The 20,887-nt window shown below is 39.6% G+C and overlaps 2 protein-coding genes across 2 annotated transcripts in view; one reads left to right on the top strand and one right to left on the bottom strand.

Annotated features, from left to right (window-relative positions):
• The window catches only part of lrrk2 (leucine-rich repeat kinase 2), a 97,074-nt gene extending 96,344 nt beyond the window's left edge, over positions 1–730 (top strand). Inside the window, 1 exon segment of the mRNA XM_034085447.2 lies at positions 126–730. The gene's annotated coding sequence lies outside the window, so the exon portion shown is untranslated.
• An 875-nt stretch (positions 731–1,605) lies between these two features.
• Positions 1,606–20,887, bottom strand: part of slc6a15 (solute carrier family 6 member 15) — a 35,181-nt gene continuing 15,899 nt past the window's right edge. Inside the window, exons 6-12 of the mRNA XM_034085446.2 lie at positions 17,979–18,089; positions 12,569–12,810; positions 11,561–11,759; positions 10,679–10,871; positions 8,374–8,533; positions 4,899–5,061; positions 1,606–4,461 (exon numbers count right to left, since the gene is read on the bottom strand). Coding sequence (XP_033941337.1) covers positions 4,072–4,461; positions 4,899–5,061; positions 8,374–8,533; positions 10,679–10,871; positions 11,561–11,759; positions 12,569–12,810; positions 17,979–18,089 — 1,458 coding nt within the window. The 3' untranslated portion in view covers positions 1,606–4,071. The remainder of the gene's footprint in view (positions 4,462–4,898; positions 5,062–8,373; positions 8,534–10,678; positions 10,872–11,560; positions 11,760–12,568; positions 12,811–17,978; positions 18,090–20,887) is intronic.

The raw sequence follows: 20,887 nt of genomic DNA on the forward strand, positions 1-20,887 counted from the left end.
ATGTATTGTTATATTGCATACATGTATCTACATGTGATTATCTAGTGTGATATTATGAAGGAAAACATACTTTGAACACCCTTACTAGTGATGGTGGTAATAATTATACCAATGCTTTGTTTCAGAGCCTTCGTGGGAAGGGATCCTCTCTGCAGTGGATGGGTGTGAGAGCAGCTCACACTAGAAAGATGTTTACCTCAGGTTCTGACCGCCATACTGACTACCAAGTGCACTGACCCAGAGCTAATGAAGGAATGAACCACTCTGGAAGAAAAGTCATCAATATTTGTTGTTTTTGAAGATGCACGTGTTTCACCAGACGAAGACTATCTTTTGTAATTTGTAAAGAGACATGTTTCTAAAAGGGACACAGATGGTCGGGTTGCGTTGTTATCAGCAGCGCAGATGTTCAGGAAGCTCCTGAGAAGAAGTGTTTGTTTACCTGTTGTATGATTTTAAAAAAACTGGAAAGAAAGCCAAAGAAAATAGCCTTTAAAAAGTGTATATTTGATTATTTATTTGCACGCGTGTGTGTTTACCACTTCTCATATGCTGCCGACTTTCTACAAAGCTTTTATGTAATTTGAGTTACATTTTGTGAAGTCAACAATAAGTAAAAGCTCTTTTATTTACTGTGATTGTGCTGCTTTTGTTTTCAGAGCAAGAAGGACGTGAGTGTGTGTAAACATTGTATTGGTTATTCCTCTTTTTATAAAAGTAAAAATCCTTAAAGGTCCCATCATGTCATGGCCATTTCTACTGATCGAAATTCCATTGTTGAGAATGTCGAATAGATTTAAATGTGTATTCACTCTCTGTCCTGAACGGCTTGTTGGAGCTCCCGTGAGCCCAGTGTGCTCTGATTGGTCGGGGCGTTGCGAGGACAGGTTTCCGCGTCGGCGATACAGCGAGAACAAGCGGAACTCATCCTGAGCACACAAACACTCACAGCCGAAGTAAAAACAATAAGTGTGGCTTGATATTGAGAAAGAAACAGGTTTATAGCGCTGTGAGAATGGGAGAGCATTTCTCCGCCATCCCAACTCGTCTATTACCAACCAGGGAGCTCTATGCAAGTCAATGGGACTCCCTGTTAGTTGGCCAAGGGGTCCTGGTGTGTGAGCTGCTCCGGATTGGTCCATTTGTTGTTGTTGATTTGGGTTTTCACATGTCACAGAACCCAGGAAGTAAACAATAGAAAAAGAGAAATGTGAAACGAGGCGTTCTGGGGCAGCAGACAGGTCTTCTCTGTGTTAGAGCTGTACTCGCTACAGGGTGCACTTTGAGGGTTTGTGACTCTGCAGACCGTTTACATGAAAACCTTCATAACAACAAGGGGACGGGTCAGAACCGGAAAAGCATGACATGGGACGTTTAAATTAAATGTTTAGTTGCTTTTACAGATTTATTTTGAACACATTTCTGATATTATAATACTTCTTTTGGTATGTTCTTACATTAAGTATGTAGTAACTGTGGTTGGATATTATATGTTTGATTTGATGGTATTTATAAGTTTTTTTACATTAAGATTTATTTAGAAAGTTTTGATTTGGAAACCGTGAAAAACTGCCATTCAAAGACAAAAAACAGACGTCACATAAGTATCATTTTATGGACCATATTTGATCTTTAATTTTGACGGGGAAAAAAAGACATTGCATTTGAAGCCATTTCATGGAAAAATTATTTACACGGAGGATTCGATCCTCACAAACATGGAGAGCACATTAGTAAAAAACAAAGACACGGAGAGAGTTAAGGATTTGAAGTACTTCTGAACCTTAAAAACACGGTGTTGATATCCAAACTATCAAGATAAATATATTTATAATATTTATATTATATTTACAGAATACCTTAAATATACAACAGCCATCATGTATTCTATAAACAAATATAAACTACTTAGGCACACTTCTGTCTCAGTGGTTTTCAGAGGCCGGCCCCTCGCTGGTTGAACTGAGGTGACCTCACCGGAAACATCTTGCATCGTTAAACTGCTACGAAACTCACGACTGGTTGGCTGTCAGTTATGGATCCTAATATACACAACCACTTTTTATACAGTAGGACATGAAGCAGGATAGATGTACACTGCCCACAGACACCGCTGAGTCCCAACATGACCTCTTGACCTGATTCTTGTTTTCAAGTAGGCCTGGTGGAGCCCCCACCTTATTGCTTACACTTGTACTGCCCTTCTGCAAGAGGAGGGAGCACGTGTGGAGAGAGCAGGAGCCAGAGATGAGTTTGGGACGCAGCCGAATGGGTTAGACAAGGATGACATTTGGGCCCTATTCCAAACCGACCCCTACACACTCCCCCTCCGTGAAAGAGTTAACTCCGTCTGTCGTCACACTCACAGCTGAATATGGCTCCTTCTTTTGAGGTGGAGGTGTGCAAATACAGCGACACGCTCACCTCTTTCCGACTAAAGAAGGAAATCACGTAACTTCCCGTAATCGCGCCTCAGTTCCAGTCGTTGTTACGCATTGGAACAGACCATTTTATCTTAGCGGAAGATATAACACTTTTTTAAATCCATAAAATCATTTTCTATTTGATATTGTGAGTCAAATAGTTGGTTTATTAAGTAGGAAGCCGTTTAAAAGAAGAGCCCCTTCAGGGGTCTGGCTCACCCTGTCTTCTCGACTAGACACAGGCATACTGTACTTCCAACATGTAATACAGTTACAGTACATAATACTGTCTTTTTTAAGTAATAAGTTACATTACAATATTACTGCAGGGCTCGACAGTAACGGTTGCCATTGGCAACCATTCCGAAAAAATTTCAACCACTTATTGGCCTTTGGTTGCCATCAGTGGCCACCACTTTTTAACATGAAGAAATAAGGGCAGCCAAATGTGCACCCCAAAAGAGATGCATGTTAATTATTTGTTGTATTAAGAGTGATATTTAATTATGGCATTTTAAATATAGTTCGACATATTACAGGTAATTTACGACATTAATAATTAATATCTAATTCTTAACGGTGAATGGTTTTAATGTATTTAACATTAGAAATGTAATAGTCTGGCCAATCCAAGACTTCAACGCTGAAGGGCCAGTGGATCTACGGTGGGGGTCAGCACAAGGTCAGGAAAACCCACATTTGAAAGGGAGACAACGGACGACCAAGAAACTAGTGACTCGCTCAGTTCCTTTGTGAGGGATCTGTGAAGAACATGACAGCAGCTGCACCACTGGTATTTAGTATGCCAGCAATTGAGGGTGGACAAGTTTCCTACCACTTAGGTTTCAAATAATAGTGTTAATTACTTATTGTAAAGCATTTGAACATTCTTTTGTGTCACATGTTCATTATTAAGTTGATGTATAACTGTATAGTATCTTAATTATTTAAAATATAAGGTGACTAGAAATGGCAACCGTATTTTCAGTTTTGGCAACCAAAAGCTGATGCCTGGCAACCACTTTTAAAAGTTAGCGTTGAGCCCTGTACTGTCTCTCAAACGTAATGAGTTACACTACTTTTATATTACTTTTGAGTTACTTTACCAAAATAACCGCAAAAGAATGGCTAGGTATTTGAAATGCTAAAATGTAGTTGAGTGCAGCTCATTATACATCCAGTGAAGGGCGATGTGGTTTAGCAGAATAACAACTGCCGACCGCCTCGCTGCACATCATCCCTCACGTAAACACCAGGCTGCACCGACACTGCTTACCAACCATGAAGTTATTAACATCTATACGACAATATAAAATGTCTTCATTTAGAGTTTACTAGAAAATATAAGGAACTATTTGAACCCATCGGTTGGTAAATGCACTTAATATGGCCGACTCCACGTGCCCACGCAGAGTGAACGCTGGCATGGGGCGGGTGTATGGGGCGGTTTGGAATGGGACCTTATTCCCAAACCTTTTTTATGAATTTTTAAAAAGGTGCACAGTCAGTCATATAAGGTTCAGAGACGACAAATAAGGGGCTACGATATCTACAAATAATATACATTACAAGCGAAATATACATTTATGATACGGCCAACTAAACGCACGCAGAGGGTGGAGAGAGGGCGGGGGTCACTAGAGTCAGTCTATAAGTCCGACTCGGGCATGTCCGGCATGTCGGCCATCAAGTAACCAATACCGTAGCGGCCGTTGGGCGCGGTGTCCGCCTCGTTTCCTCCGGTCCCTCCGCCGCTCTGCTTGCGGTAGATGCTGTTTCCGGGCATCGGCGAAGGCGCCTCGCTGGGGGACTTCCCCTGGATCAGGCTGGCGTCGTCGTCCTCCTCGCCCGGCCGCGCCGTCTCCTTGATGATGCGGCCCTTCTTGTAGGCGACGGTGGAGATGCCCCCGCTGCTGTCGTCGATGATGTTGAAGTAGCGCAGGGCGAAGACCACGGGCACCGGCATGATGGCCATCACCATCAGGGAGATGCACACCACCACGCCCCACGGGGGGAAGAACACCTCCTGCTCTCTGGCCTGGAGGACACACAGCAGGTTGGGGTCAGGTGGTGTAATGTCCTTTATTTACTAGAGATGTGTTTAAGAGATGATCTTATTCCCTGTAGGGCCGTATTATGCATTTTGGGGTTTTCCCTTTCCTGTATTGAGTTATATAGGTTTTAGTGAATGTGAATTTAATTTATATAATTGTAAACTTGACAAATGAAACAAAGAACATGCAGGGACACTTTGTCCCATTGAGCCTTTGCTCCACCTACTGAGCATGCTTCTCTTGATGTGATCAAACGGGTGCTTCAATGTCTCTGTGTTAGGCCAAACATCCTGTTGATTGTCTGAGGGTTAAAGGACTCATCTGTAGCTCCTGCCTCGAGGACTTTGAACCCTGTTATTTGCTTTTGTCTCGGTCCAGGTCTCCAACAAGTGGTCCCAGGAGAGGCCGAGCGGAGACTCACCTCTTCCTGGATCCAGGCGCTGTAGACGGGCGGCTTCATGGCCAGCTGGATGAAGCTGGTGCACAGCAGCACTATCAGCAGCGTGGGCGTGATGTACTTCCACATGTAGTAGTAGAAGCGGTACGGCGTGAAGCCCAGCATCTCCTTCAGGTCTTCAAAGAATCTGAGAGGAAACAGAGGCACGCAGCAGGAGGTGAGATCAGACGTCTGGAGTGGAGGAGGAACAATAGTTCTGTGTGCTTTATAAACCTTTACTGGACATGCTGTTTACACGATGCTCCGTTCTAACATCACACACATCGGGGGGGAAGAGGTGTGGAATAGTTGTGATGATACATTGGACACATACTCTGTTACAAGTCAAAGTCCTGCATTCAAAATCTTAAAAGTAAAAAAGTATTGGCATCAAAATATACTGAAGTACCAAAAGTTAAGATAAGATAAGGAGGAATGTGTCTTAGGCATCGAGATAATACACATAAAACATTCAGGTCGATCAGTCATAGATACAGAACAGAGATCACATGGCAAAGAAACAAACAAGAAACATACAGGTACAGCACTTTCCCGATTGTATTTTTTATTTATCCTTTATTTTATTTATCCTTTATTTATCCAGGAATGTCCCATTGAGATACAAGATCTCTTCTTCCAGGGAGTCCTGACCAACACGGCACACAACAAGTTTCAACATAAAACAAAGGCATTAAACAAAAAAACATACAATTCAAATATAAATACAGAAGGCCATTTGTGCAGTGGCAAGAAGCATAATCACATCAGCAATAGCATCAGGTAAAGCAGTTACATGTTTCATGAAGGGCTAATCGTAGCATACCTTTAAAAGCATTTACAGTAGGAAGTGCCTCTAGACAAAGTTTTACTTGCAGCGTATTCATACTAGGGTTGCCAGAAACTGCCAATCGATTATTCGGCAGCCCTGGCGAATAATAATCGATTATTCGACCGATAATATAATATTCGATTATGGAGACTGTAACGAATATTCGAATAATCACTGGCATCCCTAATTCATACACAAATCAATATTGCACGTTCCCTATTGCACCTATGCTTAGTGTCCGTCAGATTGCACACATCCCTATTGTGTCCATACCTATTTACACATAATGCACTTCCCTATTTAACCTTCTCGATTGCACAAACTACTATACAAACATTGCACCTCTCAACAACTCCTAACAGCAGAATTACGATTGTTCCTGACTGTTCAGCAGCTCGAGTGACAGCGGAACAAAGGAAAACTATTACCTGTATCTCAGACTATGGCAGTTTCTTTAGTACAGGATGTTCTAAACTGTATTAAAGTAAACATGTATTATTTTAAACTGTATTGAAGTGAACATGTATTATTTTAAACTGTATTGAAGTAAACATGTATTATTTTAAACTGTATTGAAGTGAACATGTATTATTTTAAACTGTATTGAAGTAAACATGTATTATTTTAAACTTTATTGAAGTGAACATGTATTATTTTAAACTGTATTAAAGTGAACATGTATTATTTTAAACTGTATTGAAGTGAACATGTATTATTTTAAACTGTATTGAAGTGAACATGTATTATTTTAAACTGTATTAAAGTAAACATGTATTATTTTAAACTGTATTAAAGTAAACATGTATTATTTTAAACTGTATTGAAGTGAACATGTATTATTTTAAACTGTATTGAAGTGAACATGTATTATTTTAAACTGTATTAAAGTGAACATGTATTATTTTAAACTGTATTGAAGTGAACATGTATTATTTTAAACTGTATTGAAGTAAACATGTATTATTTTAAACTGTATTAAAGTGAACATGTATTATTTTAAACTGTATTGAAGTGAACATGTATTATTTTAAACTGTATTGAAGTGAACATGTATTATTTTAAACTGTATTGAAGTGAACATGTATTATTTTAAACTGTATTGAAGTGAACATGTATTATTTTAAACTGTATTGAAGTGAACATGTATTATTTTAAACTGTATTGAAGTGAACATGTATTATTTTAAACTGTATTGAAGTAAACATGTATTATTTTAAACTGTATTGAAGTGAACATGCATTATTTTAAACTGTATTGAAGTGAACATGTATTATTTTAAACTGTATTGAAGTGAACATGCTATTATTTTAAACTGTATTGAAGTGAACATGCATTATTTAACTGTATTGAGGAACTGTATTAAACTGTAAGTAAACATGTATTATTTTAAACTGTATTGAAGTGAACATGTATTATTTTAAACTGTATTGAAGTGAACATGTATTATTTTAAACTGTATTGAAGTGAACATGTATTATTTTAAACTGTATTAAAGTGAACATGTATTATTTTAAACTGTATTGAAGTGAACATGTATTATTTTAAACTGTATTGAAGTGAACATGTATTATTTTAAACTGTATTGAAGTGAACATGTATTATTTTAAACTGTATTGAAGTGAACATGTATTATTTTAAACTGTATTGAAGTGAACATGTATTATTTTTAACTGTATTGAAGTGAACATGTATTATTTTAAACTGTATTGAAGTGAACATGTATTATTTTAAACTGTATTAAAGTAAACATGTATTATTTTAAACTGTATTGAAGTGAACATGTATTATTTTAAACTATATTGAAGTAAACATGTATTATTCTAAACTGTATTAAAGTAAACATGTATTATTTTAAACTGTATTGAAGTGAACATGTATTATTTTAAACTGTATTAAAGTAAACATGTATTATTTTAAACTGTATTGAAGTGAACATGTATTATTTTAAACTATATTGAAGTGAACATGTATTATTTTAAACTGTATTAAAGTAAACATGTATTATTTTAAACTGTATTGAAGTAAACATGTATTATTTTAAACTGTATTGAAGTGAACATGTATTATTTTAAACTGTATTGAAGTGAACATGTATTATTTTTAACTGTATTGAAGTGAACATGCATTATTTTAAACTGTATTGAAGTGAACATGTATTATTTTAAACTGTATTGAAGTGAACATGTATTATTTTAAACTGTATTGAAGTGAACATGCATTATTTTAAACTGTATTGAAGTAAACATGTATTATTTTAAACTGTATTGAAGTGAACATGTATTATTTGGGACTGTTTTACTCACTTACACTCACTGACCCAGATACCAGCACACACCCATATTCTTTTCAAGCTTCTTCCTGGGGCCAATAGAATATCAGGCACCAATATATCTGTGTACAATGTTTGATTGTCTGGGAAAGAATAGTTTGTGTGAAATATTTCTTGGGAAAGTAAAAGAGTGAATTCAGGTGCAAAATAAAGATTGACTCTGTCCTTGTTTACTTCCGAAGCTCTCACACTCTGTTCAGAAGTCAAATACTTTTCCCCAGAACTCTGATTCGCTGTAGTTCCTTCTTTTATAAATTTGACCAATTTCTAAAAAGTCTAGATGGATGAAGTTGTGTTCTTACTTGTCGATCCCGTAGACCCAGGCGACGGCCACGTTCTCCAGCACGACGACGATGAGCAGAGGCAGAGTCGCGGAGTAGTCGTCGAACATCGCCACAAAGTAGTTCCCTGAGCGCTGAACGAACAGGAGGCCGATGGAGAAGGCCAGCACGCAGCACCCCACTGCGGGAGGCGAGAGGAGAGGTGCTTTAGTTATACAGCACATTTCAGACACGGAAGCAATTCAAAGTGCTTTCCATCATCATTAACCCTTAACCCTCCGGTTGTCTTCGGGTCAAATCTGACCCATTTACTACTACTAACACACACACACACACACACACACACACACACACACACACACACACACACACACACACACACACACACACACAGAACAATTTGACACATGTCCCGCTCTTATGTGCCCATCCCCCCACATGGATCACACCTGACACACACACACACACACACACACACACACACACACACACACACACACACACACACACACACACACACACACACACACACACACACACACACACACGCACACGCACACGCACGCTCTGGGTAAGCAGCTGAAGCAAGCCTCAACTTAAAGGAGGGGGTTTGATATACTATGCCCATAAAAGACACGTAAGTGAATTCACTGGAGCTGCATATTGAAGGTAGGATACACTGGCTTCAATTAAAAGCAATACTATCGAGAGGCAATAACCTGCAGGATAGAAACTCCATCCTAATGCTGAGGTTAAAGACCGGGTACTGACATCACAGCACAATACACATTTCTCTTCAAACAAATATATGTAAATGATTACTCATAATTGTAGAGTTGACGAGTCTGCTTCCTGTTTGCATCAGACTCCACAGACATCCAGAGAGTAGTCTCACCTCAGAATTCAACATACAAGAAGTCTGAACGGGACTTTATGCAATCATGCAACCGCTCTACCGTTACCGCCTCCTCAACCCTGCACCCACAACCTTCATTGGGACACAATCCCATCACAGAACTCAACACAATACCTTCATAGTTCAGGCAGGGACTCAAAAAGCTCTTTATTTGACTTAATCTAAGAATAAAAAACAGTAAATTCCTCCTGACTTGTGAGGGAAGTTTGGCTCCAAACACATCATTGCAGCATTACCCATAATCCCCTCTGTTTCAGCCCTGTTTCCAAAGTGCTGATTCTCTGTCTGTTACTTTAGATGAAAATAAGGAGCCCCTCCCCACGTCCCTCTGAGAGAGGTTTGGTTACAAAGAACTCAATGGTGCTCTAGGAGGAGATTCAGGTGGTAAGGGGGGGGGGGGTTACCTTGTTGCTGATTGGCTAATGGTTACTCAAGACAACACATCGTTATGACATCATGAAGTGGCCAAAATCTGATCAGCTCATTTTCAGACAGGCTTTTATAGAAATGGATCAAAAAGAGAGAGAATCTTTGTTCCTGAAACTTTCAGAGTCTCTTTCCACAGAGGGGACACATGTCGATGTAGAAGAGACATGAAGAAGAGGGGACACATGTTGATGTAGAAGAGACATGAAGAAGAGGGGACACATGTTGATGTAGAAGAGACATGAAGAAGAGAGGACACATGTTGATGTAGAAGAGACATGAAGAAGAGGGGACACATGTTGATGTAGAAGAGACATGAAGAAGAGGGGACACATGTTGATGTAGAAGAGACATGAAGAAGAGGGGACACATGTTGATGTAGAAGAGACATGAAGAAGAGAGGACACATGTTGATGTAGAAGAGACATGAAGAAGAGGGGACACATGCTGATGTAGAAGAGACATGGAGAAGAGGGGACACATGTTGATGTAGAAGAGACATGAAGAAGAGAGGACACATGTTGATGTAGAAGAGACATGGAGAAGAGGGGACACATGCTGATGTAGAAGAGAGTCTCTTCTACATCAACATGTGTCCCCTCTTCTTCATGTCTCTTGAAGAGACATGAAGAAGAGGGGACACATGTTGATGTAGAAGAGACATGAAGAAGAGAGGACACATGTTGATGTAGAAGAGACATGAAGAAGAGGGGACACATGTTGATGTAGAAGAGACATGAAGAAGAGAGGACACATGTTGATGTAGAAGAGACATGAAGAAGAGAGGACACATGTTGATGTAGAAGAGACATGAAGAAGAGGGGACACATGTTGATGTAGAAGAGACATGAAGAAGAGGGGACACATGTTGATGTAGAAGAGACATGGAGAAGAGGGGACACATGTTGATGTAGAAGAGACATGAAGAAGAGGGGACACATGTTGAGTGGATTTTGAATAATCGGTGACTAAGGTCTCACTAACCTGTAAGAAATTCCTTGCGGACTTTGAAGGTGTCTATCAGCGGGGTGAGGATGCCTTCGATGGTGCCGAACATGCTGCCCAGCCCGAGGTTCACCAGCATCAGGAAGAACATGACGGACCAGAAGGGCGAGGCGGGGAAATGTGTCATGGCCTCCGTGAAGGCGATGAAGGCCAAACCTGTTCCTTGGACCGCCTGTTGGAGGACGAGAGAAGAAGAGGTAACATATCAGTGGCACTAAGGGGGCCTTTTCTCAAGACTAAGGGTGACTTTAAGAGATCTCATAACCTTTCTTTCTAATTACCCTAAGTCTAATGCTCATGTGTTTCACATTAAAGGCCTCTCAGAAGTTCAGCAGGCTTAATCCTTGCCCTTTCCCGGAGCGTTAATAGCTTATCATAAAATGTAACGATCAGAGAAGTAAGTGTGACTGTGCTGTTTTCCAGATGTAGGAACAGCTCAGAAATAGTTAAGATACTTCTTCAATGCTCAGAATATCTTTAGTGTCATCATTATACTTGAACAACATTCACATAACATTATATCGTAACTTCTCTCAAAACAGTAAAATAATAGTAACAAATAAATAAAAGCAGTGTACTGTATATGTGAAGCTAGCTCTAGCAGCTAGTTAGCTCAGGCTACGTGCGCTAAAGTGGCCCAAATGTTTTTCTTTTAAAGCAGATGCGACTTTTTCTTCCAAATATAATGCTAAAACAAAAATCACATCTAATATTATACATTGTGATTTGTTCCTAAATATGAATTTAAAAGCTTCATTTTGGAATTCATGCAACCTTTATTTCACGACACTGTAGACCCGTATACTCATGTGCTTTAGCTCAATTAGCAATTGAATCTCTTTGTTGACCTCGACTCGCTACCTTATTGAGCTCGCCCTCGATGCTGCAGGCCTCCAGACCCAGCGAGTCGAACTGGTCCTCCTTCACCCTCTTGATGATCTCCATCATCTGATCGTAGTCCTCGCTGCTCACCTCGCTGCCCTGAGTCAGGTTGATGTGGTGAGGGATCAGGCTGTGTTCAATGCCGTTCCCCAACAACGACACAATCCTTTGGGTGTTTCTAAAAAAACAAAAACAGGCAAAAGTTATTGATGATAAGTAGTTAGTTACTTTTGCAATGCATTTCACGCTTGGACATATAGAGTTTGCGATGATAAATGTGGCAGATGGGTCCTTAATATTTACAAGAAGTGGACAAAATAAAAAGATTTTGAAATGTTTTGCTGGCAGCTATGGAAAAGATAACATTTGAATGTTTCCAGATGACTCGTTTTAAAAATAAAATCATGAAAAACGTATATAACGTTATAACCAAGTATATAACTCTGCTCCAACCTTACAAAGTCAGCATTACTGTAACTTGCTAGCTTAGTCGTAGCTCATGTTAGCGCAGATAAACATTATTTAATACATTAATTACACTTTTGTTTGTGTCTTTTATTTTGAAAAGGCTTGAAACCCAGTGTTTGTGTACAGCATGAGGAGAAATGTAAATAGTGACAACTGCCACTGTACCTAGTTACAGTAGCTACAATATGATTGTGTAGTCGATGTTTGTGGGCGGGGTTTAGAAAATGGTTCAAATATAGTTTAAAAATGGTTCAGAGAAAACATGTTCAGGGACTGTAAAGTTGTTTAAAAGTCTACATATATTCAAACTAAATATGGTAGGGGCCTTTTCTTCTAAAACTATTTCCCCAAACTGTTTCCTTTTCTGCTATTTCAAATGTCAAGAATACAATAACCACAAAGCCGCTTTTAGTCTGAGTAACATGCACGCCTTTACCCCTAGATCTGCTCTGTGATGGTCTGCAGTAAAGGCAGTTGTCTATACATATCTGAATGTGAGAGGAAGCTGCTGCTACTCACAGTGAGATGCATTTGCCGTTCATTATGTTGGCTTTAAAGCCCAGCACGGCAAAAACCACCAGGGTGGCCAGCACGGAGGTGAAGAAGTTGATAAAAGACACCAAGACGGCGTCGAAGTGGCAGTTGTTGTCCCGCTTGTTGTAGCTGGAAAAGGCGATGACGCCTCCGAAGCCGAGGCCCAGAGCGAAGAAGACCTGTGTGGCCGCCTCGCGCCACACTTTGGGCTCCAACATGATCTCCAGCTGAAGACACAAAGTGACACAGTGCACTTAGCTTAGGAGAACAGCTATATTTTTTAATAAAGGTGTATATTTTGAGGGTAAAAGCAGTCCAAAACATGAATGACTGGAATTGACAATACATTTTAGAAGTTATATTCGCATTTACAAGTTAGTCATGTTCACATGAGAAAAAGGAAGTAAGTGGTCATTCATTTGTGTCGCGGCAATAACTCCCTATGCGTTAGCCGCTGAGAGGCTAACATGTGCTCTTTGCTGTGAAAAAGGAAAAAGGACTTGTACCTGTGATTCAGATGAAGACAAATAGTGGCTTTCTGAACAGACCCCTCAGCCAAGTACGCCTTTTTCATGAGGCAGAGAAACTTTTGCCATGTCTAAATAATTTTCCATTGTTCACCTTGCTCCTTGCCCCCTGCATACAGTGACTATGTGTGCCCCCTGCACTCACAATACTACACACAGCAGACTCGATTGCTTGTATACTGATATATGAATACTGGATTTAAAACATGAGGATCTGCATATCATTAGAATATACAGTGCTTTATTGTAATTGGTTTTGAATAATTATTATAAATTGTTATATAATAATTAGGGGTCTGAATGTAGGAGCCATAATGCTTGTTTTGCCATTACTTATTACTTCTATTATTATTATCTTCATTTCTATTTGCATCACATTTAATTCTTATTGTTTATCACTTCCGGCAATGGTCACGGGGGTGTGGTTTATTGGTATTTAGTCACCTGTTGGATGCCGGTTTGGAGGATACATGTACTGTAGGAAGAGGGTGAATGGCGCTCTGATTGACCATGTGGTCTGGAGTTGTATATTGTTTGTTTTCGTCTTTATTAAACACCATGGACTCAGGGGCGGCGGGTGCTGTAGGCTAGGGAAGGCTAAGCCTTCCCAAATATTTGTGTCTGCATCCTGGTAAAATAAAAATATAATGTATAATGTCTGTGTCTTTGACATTAGCACGCTATGCAGCCACCTGTGCCCTGCACTACGAAGCCAGTTCAAACCCTGGATATGTTTGAGTTATCTAAACTAACCCTAACAAACGAGATCTCGACGCTGGTTAATATCAACTCGGTAAATCAAGCCAGGGCTTCTCTCACCAGCTGAGAGCGCGTTCACGTGAAAGGGGTGGGGTTAGCAACATTTGACCAATCACAAACAGGGACAAGTGTACTGACAGCGCAGCGTCATACTTCATTAATGAAAAGTAAACTAATATTAGACAAATATGAACTTTAAAGTTCATATTTGTCTAATATTAGTCATCCATGACTTAAACATAATAATCCAGGATACAAGCCACCTCAAGGTGAATACAGAACAACTGGTTACAAAATAAATAAACTACCGAGTGTTTGAAAGCGTAACAGTTTTATGATATCACTGCCCCGTCTAAGACACGAGTGGATCTGACTTTAATTACATTTGAGTTGAGTGTTTTGTCAATAATGTGTTGCTTAAAATAATACTTCTGCATACAGTATGTGACACTGTGAGTGTTGCACGGCCAGATACGGCTCAGCTGACTCAGATAAGGAGATATATTATGATATTATATGATCGATGATCTGATTGAATGTGATATGAATGATAAGTGCGACACGTCGGCGTCTTCTCTGCATACAGCAGTTTAAACTGTATTTCCTTTATCCTGTAATATGACTTGATAGATTTAAACTCCGCACACTGAGCTCTGTGCATGGACTACAAATGACTCCTGCATGGAACGCGTCACAGCAAAGAGCACATGTTAGCCTCTCAGCGGCTAACTCATAGGGAGTTATTGCCGCTACAATTTGAGTTGATTTTCCTCTTTCAAATATTTGTGAATTCAATATTTTCTGGTTTCAGACTCTATGAAATCTTGAGCTCTATGAAATATGAATGCTAATTTCTAATCTTAAAATTGTAAAGAGTTCATAATTGCAGCTGAATATATAGATATATTCAATACATGTTGTGTATTATGGCAGTTGGGTAGTGATGGCTGGATTTATGCGAGCTCTGATGTTTTGTTTGAGATAAGGTGGGGGTTATTTGGCATACGTTTAAAAAATCGTTGCAATAAGCTTTATGTATGTTCTTATGTGATTTTCACCAGTTGGATGACAATAATGTTAACGGTTTACATGTGATACCAATTATCTTCATGTGAGTTGATTTAAGCACTGCCCAGGACCGGAAGGCACTCCAGCGTGTGATAAAAACTGCACAGTACATCTCAGGAGCAGCCTTCCCCTCACTTCAGGACATTTACACCACCAGGGTCATCAGGAGAGCACACACCATCATCAGGGACAGTACACACCATCATCAGGGACAGTACACACCATCATCAGGGACAGCACACACCATCATCAGGGACAGTACACACCATCATCAGGGACAGTACACACCCCCAGCACAGACGGCAGGCGCTACAGGAGTCTGAAATCCAGTACCACGAGACTGACAAACAGTTTCTACTAGGGATGTAACGATATATCGAATATCGCGATACCGCGGTAAACAGATGTCTCAATATTGTCGTGAGACTGACACAATGTACCGTATTTTTTTTTTTTTTATATATATATATTTTTTAAACCTTTATTTAACCAGATCATCGATCTCTTTTTCAAGGGAGACCTGTCCAACATGGCAGCAAGTAGATTACACCATGAACATAAAACAACAGATAACACATCGTATTTACAGGGCTACATGTACATACCTAGAGACATTGACAAGTACCAACAGGATATTTATATCTCTGTCAATAAGCCTCACCTTCTTGGCAAAAACTGTATTGTTTTTGAGCTGTGGAGAGACAATGCACAGTTTTACCCACTGCCCAAAGCATATCTCTCTGTCCCAGCAACATCAGTACCAAGCAAGAGAGTTTTTTCCACAGCAGGGGATTTTGTAAATGCCCAAACATCCCAGCTTCTACCTGGAAATGTGGACGTGCTCATATTCCTAAAAGATAACCTTGATGACGCTGAGTGAGAGAGTTAGTTACTTGAAAAACTAAAGTGAAACTTGATTCATTCTATTGCAGGGTCTGATTATTATATTGTTGACACTTTAAAATACTACTATCCTACTAAAATGCTGTACAAGTCAGATTTATTATTTAATAAAGACATTTAAAAAAAAAATTATTTAAAAAGAAAATTCACATTTTTTCCTTTATTTTTCAATATCTCGATAAATATCGTACCGTGGACTTTTTATCAAGATATTATCGTACTGTGAGTTTTTGGTATCGTTACATCCCTAGTTTCTACCCACAGGCTGTCAGGCTGATGAAAATGCAACCCCCCACACAAACACACACACACACACACACACACACACACACACACACACACACACACACACACACACACACACACACACACACACACACACACACACACACACACACACACACACACACACACACACACACACACTGATTGAACTGTGAGTGCTACACAGACACACTGACACTCACCATTTGCACTACCTACTTTAACAATGCATAGTGCACTTGTTGTCTGCCGTGCAATATTGTATACACTGTGAACCATGTGCAATACAACTATTTATATACTATTTAAATATCTTTTAAACTGCTGCTACTTATGTGCCCTTTTATGCTGCTGTTGCCGTGTGCCAAAAGTATTTATTTATTTTGATATTCCTGTATTTTACTTGCGTAGGGTGGACTAGCAAAGTAAGATTTTAATTGTAACTGTCTGTTTACTGCGCATATGACGATAAATATCTTGAATCTTGATTACATGTTAGACGCTTTTATCCAAAGCGACTTACATACAGGGGGTAATTTGGGGTGAAGTGTCTAAGGGACACAACGACATGCTGACTGCAGTGGGGTTTGAACCTGTGACCCCCTGACCCCAACACCAAGGCTCTATCCACTGCGCCACACGTATCCATCCACAGTCCTCTATCACCATCATACCGATTTTTCTATAAAACTAACACACACTATTTCTGTTTGTTTTTTGCGGACTGCACCATTCACCATCTTGCCAAATGACAGCTGGCATGTTGACAGTTCCCACGTTTGTCCTTCTCTGTAACAAAAGCCCTGACTCTGTTCCCATAGAGAGCAGAAACACTTTGATGTCTGCCGGGTCTCGCAGAATGGCGGCAGCAGAACGAGTGGTTGATTGGAGTATTTCGGTGTCAGCCGAGGACACGGAGCAGACACCGGAGACCGTCTGCTGTGAGCCAGCGTTTTCAGGCTGGTTGGTTACATAAAGCCTTAGTAACTCCTGTTGCCATGGTGACATGATTCCACAGCCTGAGATGCCAGTGGCCAAAAAGAGCCGGCCAATCACCGGGCAGATTTCGTTTTTTAGTTCAGAAACCTTTTTTCTTTTTTCAGTCAATTGAGTTCAACAGAGGCTGCTTGAAAAATAGTTAAATGTTCATTCCTGACAAATTGGAGGTATTAAGTATAAGTTATGATTTAAGTGTTTCTTCATTTTAAAAAGACGAGACGATTAAAGGATTGGTTATCTAATTTGACTATTATTTTAGTCATTGTTCAAGCGTTGTTAACACACTTCTCCTGATTCCAAGATGTTTGATTTGATGCTTTTCTTTGTGCTAATTAGTGCAAAATCCGCACCACTGGTTAAATACAGACACTTTCTTGTTCTCTGGCAAAATATAATTGGCCTTTCTGACATCTTATAGACAAAGCAATTCATTGAGACTGAAAATGTTTGTGATGTCAAGATATCCCTCCATTAGGTTCAATGTTCCTTGGTAGGGACATCAGTTATTCCTGTTTAACATCGAGTTTTGTTTTGAGACTCTTGGTCAGACTTAACTTATTGACTTAAGATTTATTAATCCTATTTCCTGACATATCTAATTTTAATTGACGATGGAAGCAATTCAGAATTTCCGAATACAAAATACTGATTTGATGATGTGTAGGTTGGCTGTTATGCTGTATCTGATGTTTACTTTGAGCTTAGAGAGATTGGATTCATAAGGCAAGGCAAGTTTATTTATATAGCCCCTTTCAACACAAGGCAATTCAAAGTGCTTTACAAAAAACGAAAGACATTAAGTAAATGGCATTTTAAGACTTTTTCTCATTTGTACGATTACAGTGAGGAGAAACCCTGACTTTAAGGTGTGTTACCTTGGGTGTGAACATGTGTCGGATCCCGTCGATGGAGCCCTTCAGGAGCAGAGCCCGCACCAGGAAGCAGATCAGCACCACGTACGGGAACAAAGAGCTGAAGTACATCACCTGTAAGTTAAATAAAAACTCCTGTTAAAAGCATCCAACTATACCAGTCAGCCTGTAGTTACATTAGTTCGGTCTACATACATACAGTATATCGTTTGGCACAACATGTAGGCATTGAAGGCATGATACCGTCAAAAGAAACAGCAGCGGTGAACCACTTAGCAATAACAGGGTATACGCAGGAATCCTGAAGTCAAATGTAAAATCCTTTAAGACCTTTTTTAAGACCCTTTCCATAAATTTTAAGACCTCATCGCCACTTTGAGTTCTAACCGGTTACCTTGGCGACACACTTTACCTCACATTGACTATATACAGTATTGATTGTCCTTCCTCCCTATCTTCCAACCATTTGGACGCAGACTTGCATTTCCCCATAACGATGTTGCTTAGCAACCGGCGTAAACGGACCTTCGTGCTATCGAGCAGTGAGCGTGCGATGTCCTGTTCAGATGACGTCAAATCCAACGGGATGCCATCAATAAACTCCACAGAATCACACGACACACCTACGCCATGACTACATTCAGGCAGACTGTAGAATACAACCTCTTTGGACCATTTATATACTTATTGACAACAAGCTACAAAATGTAAGACCTTGGAAAATGCCGTTTAATACTTTTTAATAGCCTTCATCGTCGCTAACTTGATTTATCAACTTTTAATACTTTTTAAGACCCCGCGGACACCCTGAATAACGACAAAATGTTTGATGATCATAATCAAAATCAAAATAAGATGCTTTTAGATGCCAATGACCTAAATAATAATAATGATAAATCAGATAATCCAGATTAGACTACTTTAGATGTACATTGTCTCTTGCCAATTGTCATGGTTTTCTAGGTCACTGAGTAAAACCTATCGGTGATTCGATGACAGCTGCTGTTCAGTTCCTGTCAGAAAAACACTTATCAGACCGTGTCTTTTTAGAGAAATACTAAAATACATGTAGTGTGATCTTACTATCTAACTATCTATGCAGCGTGATTATGATCATTTGGCAGGAACATGAAATGAGAGTTAACACTGAGCAGTTCTGTCGAACGTGGATGGCATTTTGTTCCTGGTCAAAATAACATTTTCTAGGTGGGGGACTTTGACACACATTTCAACTTTCATTTTGTGTATCTTTATGAGTGACATCTTGAAGAAGAGACGACTTGTTGTACCATGAAAGCTACAGTATGTTATCAATATCAGCAGGAAAGCTTTGTATCCAATTATCGTGCTATTTACTGTAGACAGTGGGCGTCTCTCTTCTTTTCTCTCCTTTTCTATAAAGACTAGGTGGCAGTGGCACTTAAATCCTAAGAGGTCTGACTCAGACTCTGCTTTGTGAGACGTCGGCTCACAGGATGGGCAGAGGCGTGTGTGGGGGGGATGCAGTCATCGTAGGATGGTTTGGGGTTAAGCACAGTAAGTGATTCTGGCAAAGAGTGTGTAATGTCTCGTCTTTAAAGGGAAGGGATCATTCACCCTCAAGCAGGATTCACTATATGTTTGAAGGTTCAAGGACAGTGAAGGTAAATGACTTTCTCTCAATGCTTGGAGACAGACCAACGTATTTCTGATTGTCCTTAACGTGAAGTAGTTTGGTTAACTCAGACTTATATATTTGATCTTTGGCAATGCAACGTTTTATTTAAATATAAACGGGTCCCATACAACATTGTACTACAGATTTTCAAGTGACAGTAATGTTCTCCCTTCTTTAGGAAAGGTTTTTTTCTTAACCACATATATATAAAGTTTTTTATATGTTAAAGGTGGGGTAGGTAAGAATGGAGAAACCAGCTCGAGTGCGCTAGAATTTGAAAGTACGCAGCCGAAAACAATCTGCCCCTTCCTTCAGACTTCCTCACAGAGTCCCTCCTCCAACACACACGCACATGACCAATGAGGGCACGAGATAAGTTTGTGCAAGAGATGGAAGGCTGACAGGCAGGTAGGCCATCCAGTTATTTTAGCCGGGCTACACGGCTGATTGGTCGTGCTTTTTACAGCGCTACGGCTTCCTTAGATGACGTTTTTTTATGTATTTATTGTCAAAGCATTTAATGTATTCATTGCTATCGGGATGTTAAGAGCATTCCATGGAATATAACAAAAAGTGTTTCGGAAGTGAATTACCTACCGTACCTTATTTTCTTAATGTCTTTCATTTTTTGTAAAGCGCTTTGAATTGCCTTGTGTTGAAAGGTGCTATATAAATAAACTTGCCTTGCCTTGCCTAGCCTAGCCTAGCCTTGCCTTGCCTAGCCTAGCCTAGCCTTGCCTAGCCTACCTTTAATTGTTGTGTAATGGGTTTGTAAAGCTGAGACATATTTTGGTACCAGTAAAGAGGCCCAATAATGCCTTTGGGGGTGTTCCCTTTCCTGTAGTGTGTTATATAGGTTTGTGTGCATGTAAATGGTCTGCAAAGGCTAAATCTCTGCTGGACTATATCCCTAAAAATAAAGTCAAATGTCATAGTTGCAATACATTTCTTACATTTTTTATCTTTCCACACCTGCAGCTCTTGTCAGTCCTTCACTGATTAAACCTCCCACTTTGTGCTTTTGTTGAAGAACACATTCTTGGCCTTGGTCAGCACAAAGCCAAACAGGCACTTTTTGGTGCGATAGACAAATATCTGCAAACTCAGCATTATCTTCTATAAAAAAAAAACTTTATTTTGAAAGGTGCTGTGTCAGGGCAGATAGCATGTGCTTATTGAAATGATCATGTTCTAATAATTGCACTGATATCGTCATAAACTGATAATAAAAGATAGGTTTTCCCATAAGGGGTAA

The sequence above is a fragment of the Pseudochaenichthys georgianus genome, chromosome 6 (genome assembly GCF_902827115.2).
Source record: "Pseudochaenichthys georgianus chromosome 6, fPseGeo1.2, whole genome shotgun sequence".
Taxonomy (NCBI): domain Eukaryota; kingdom Metazoa; phylum Chordata; class Actinopteri; order Perciformes; family Channichthyidae; genus Pseudochaenichthys; species Pseudochaenichthys georgianus.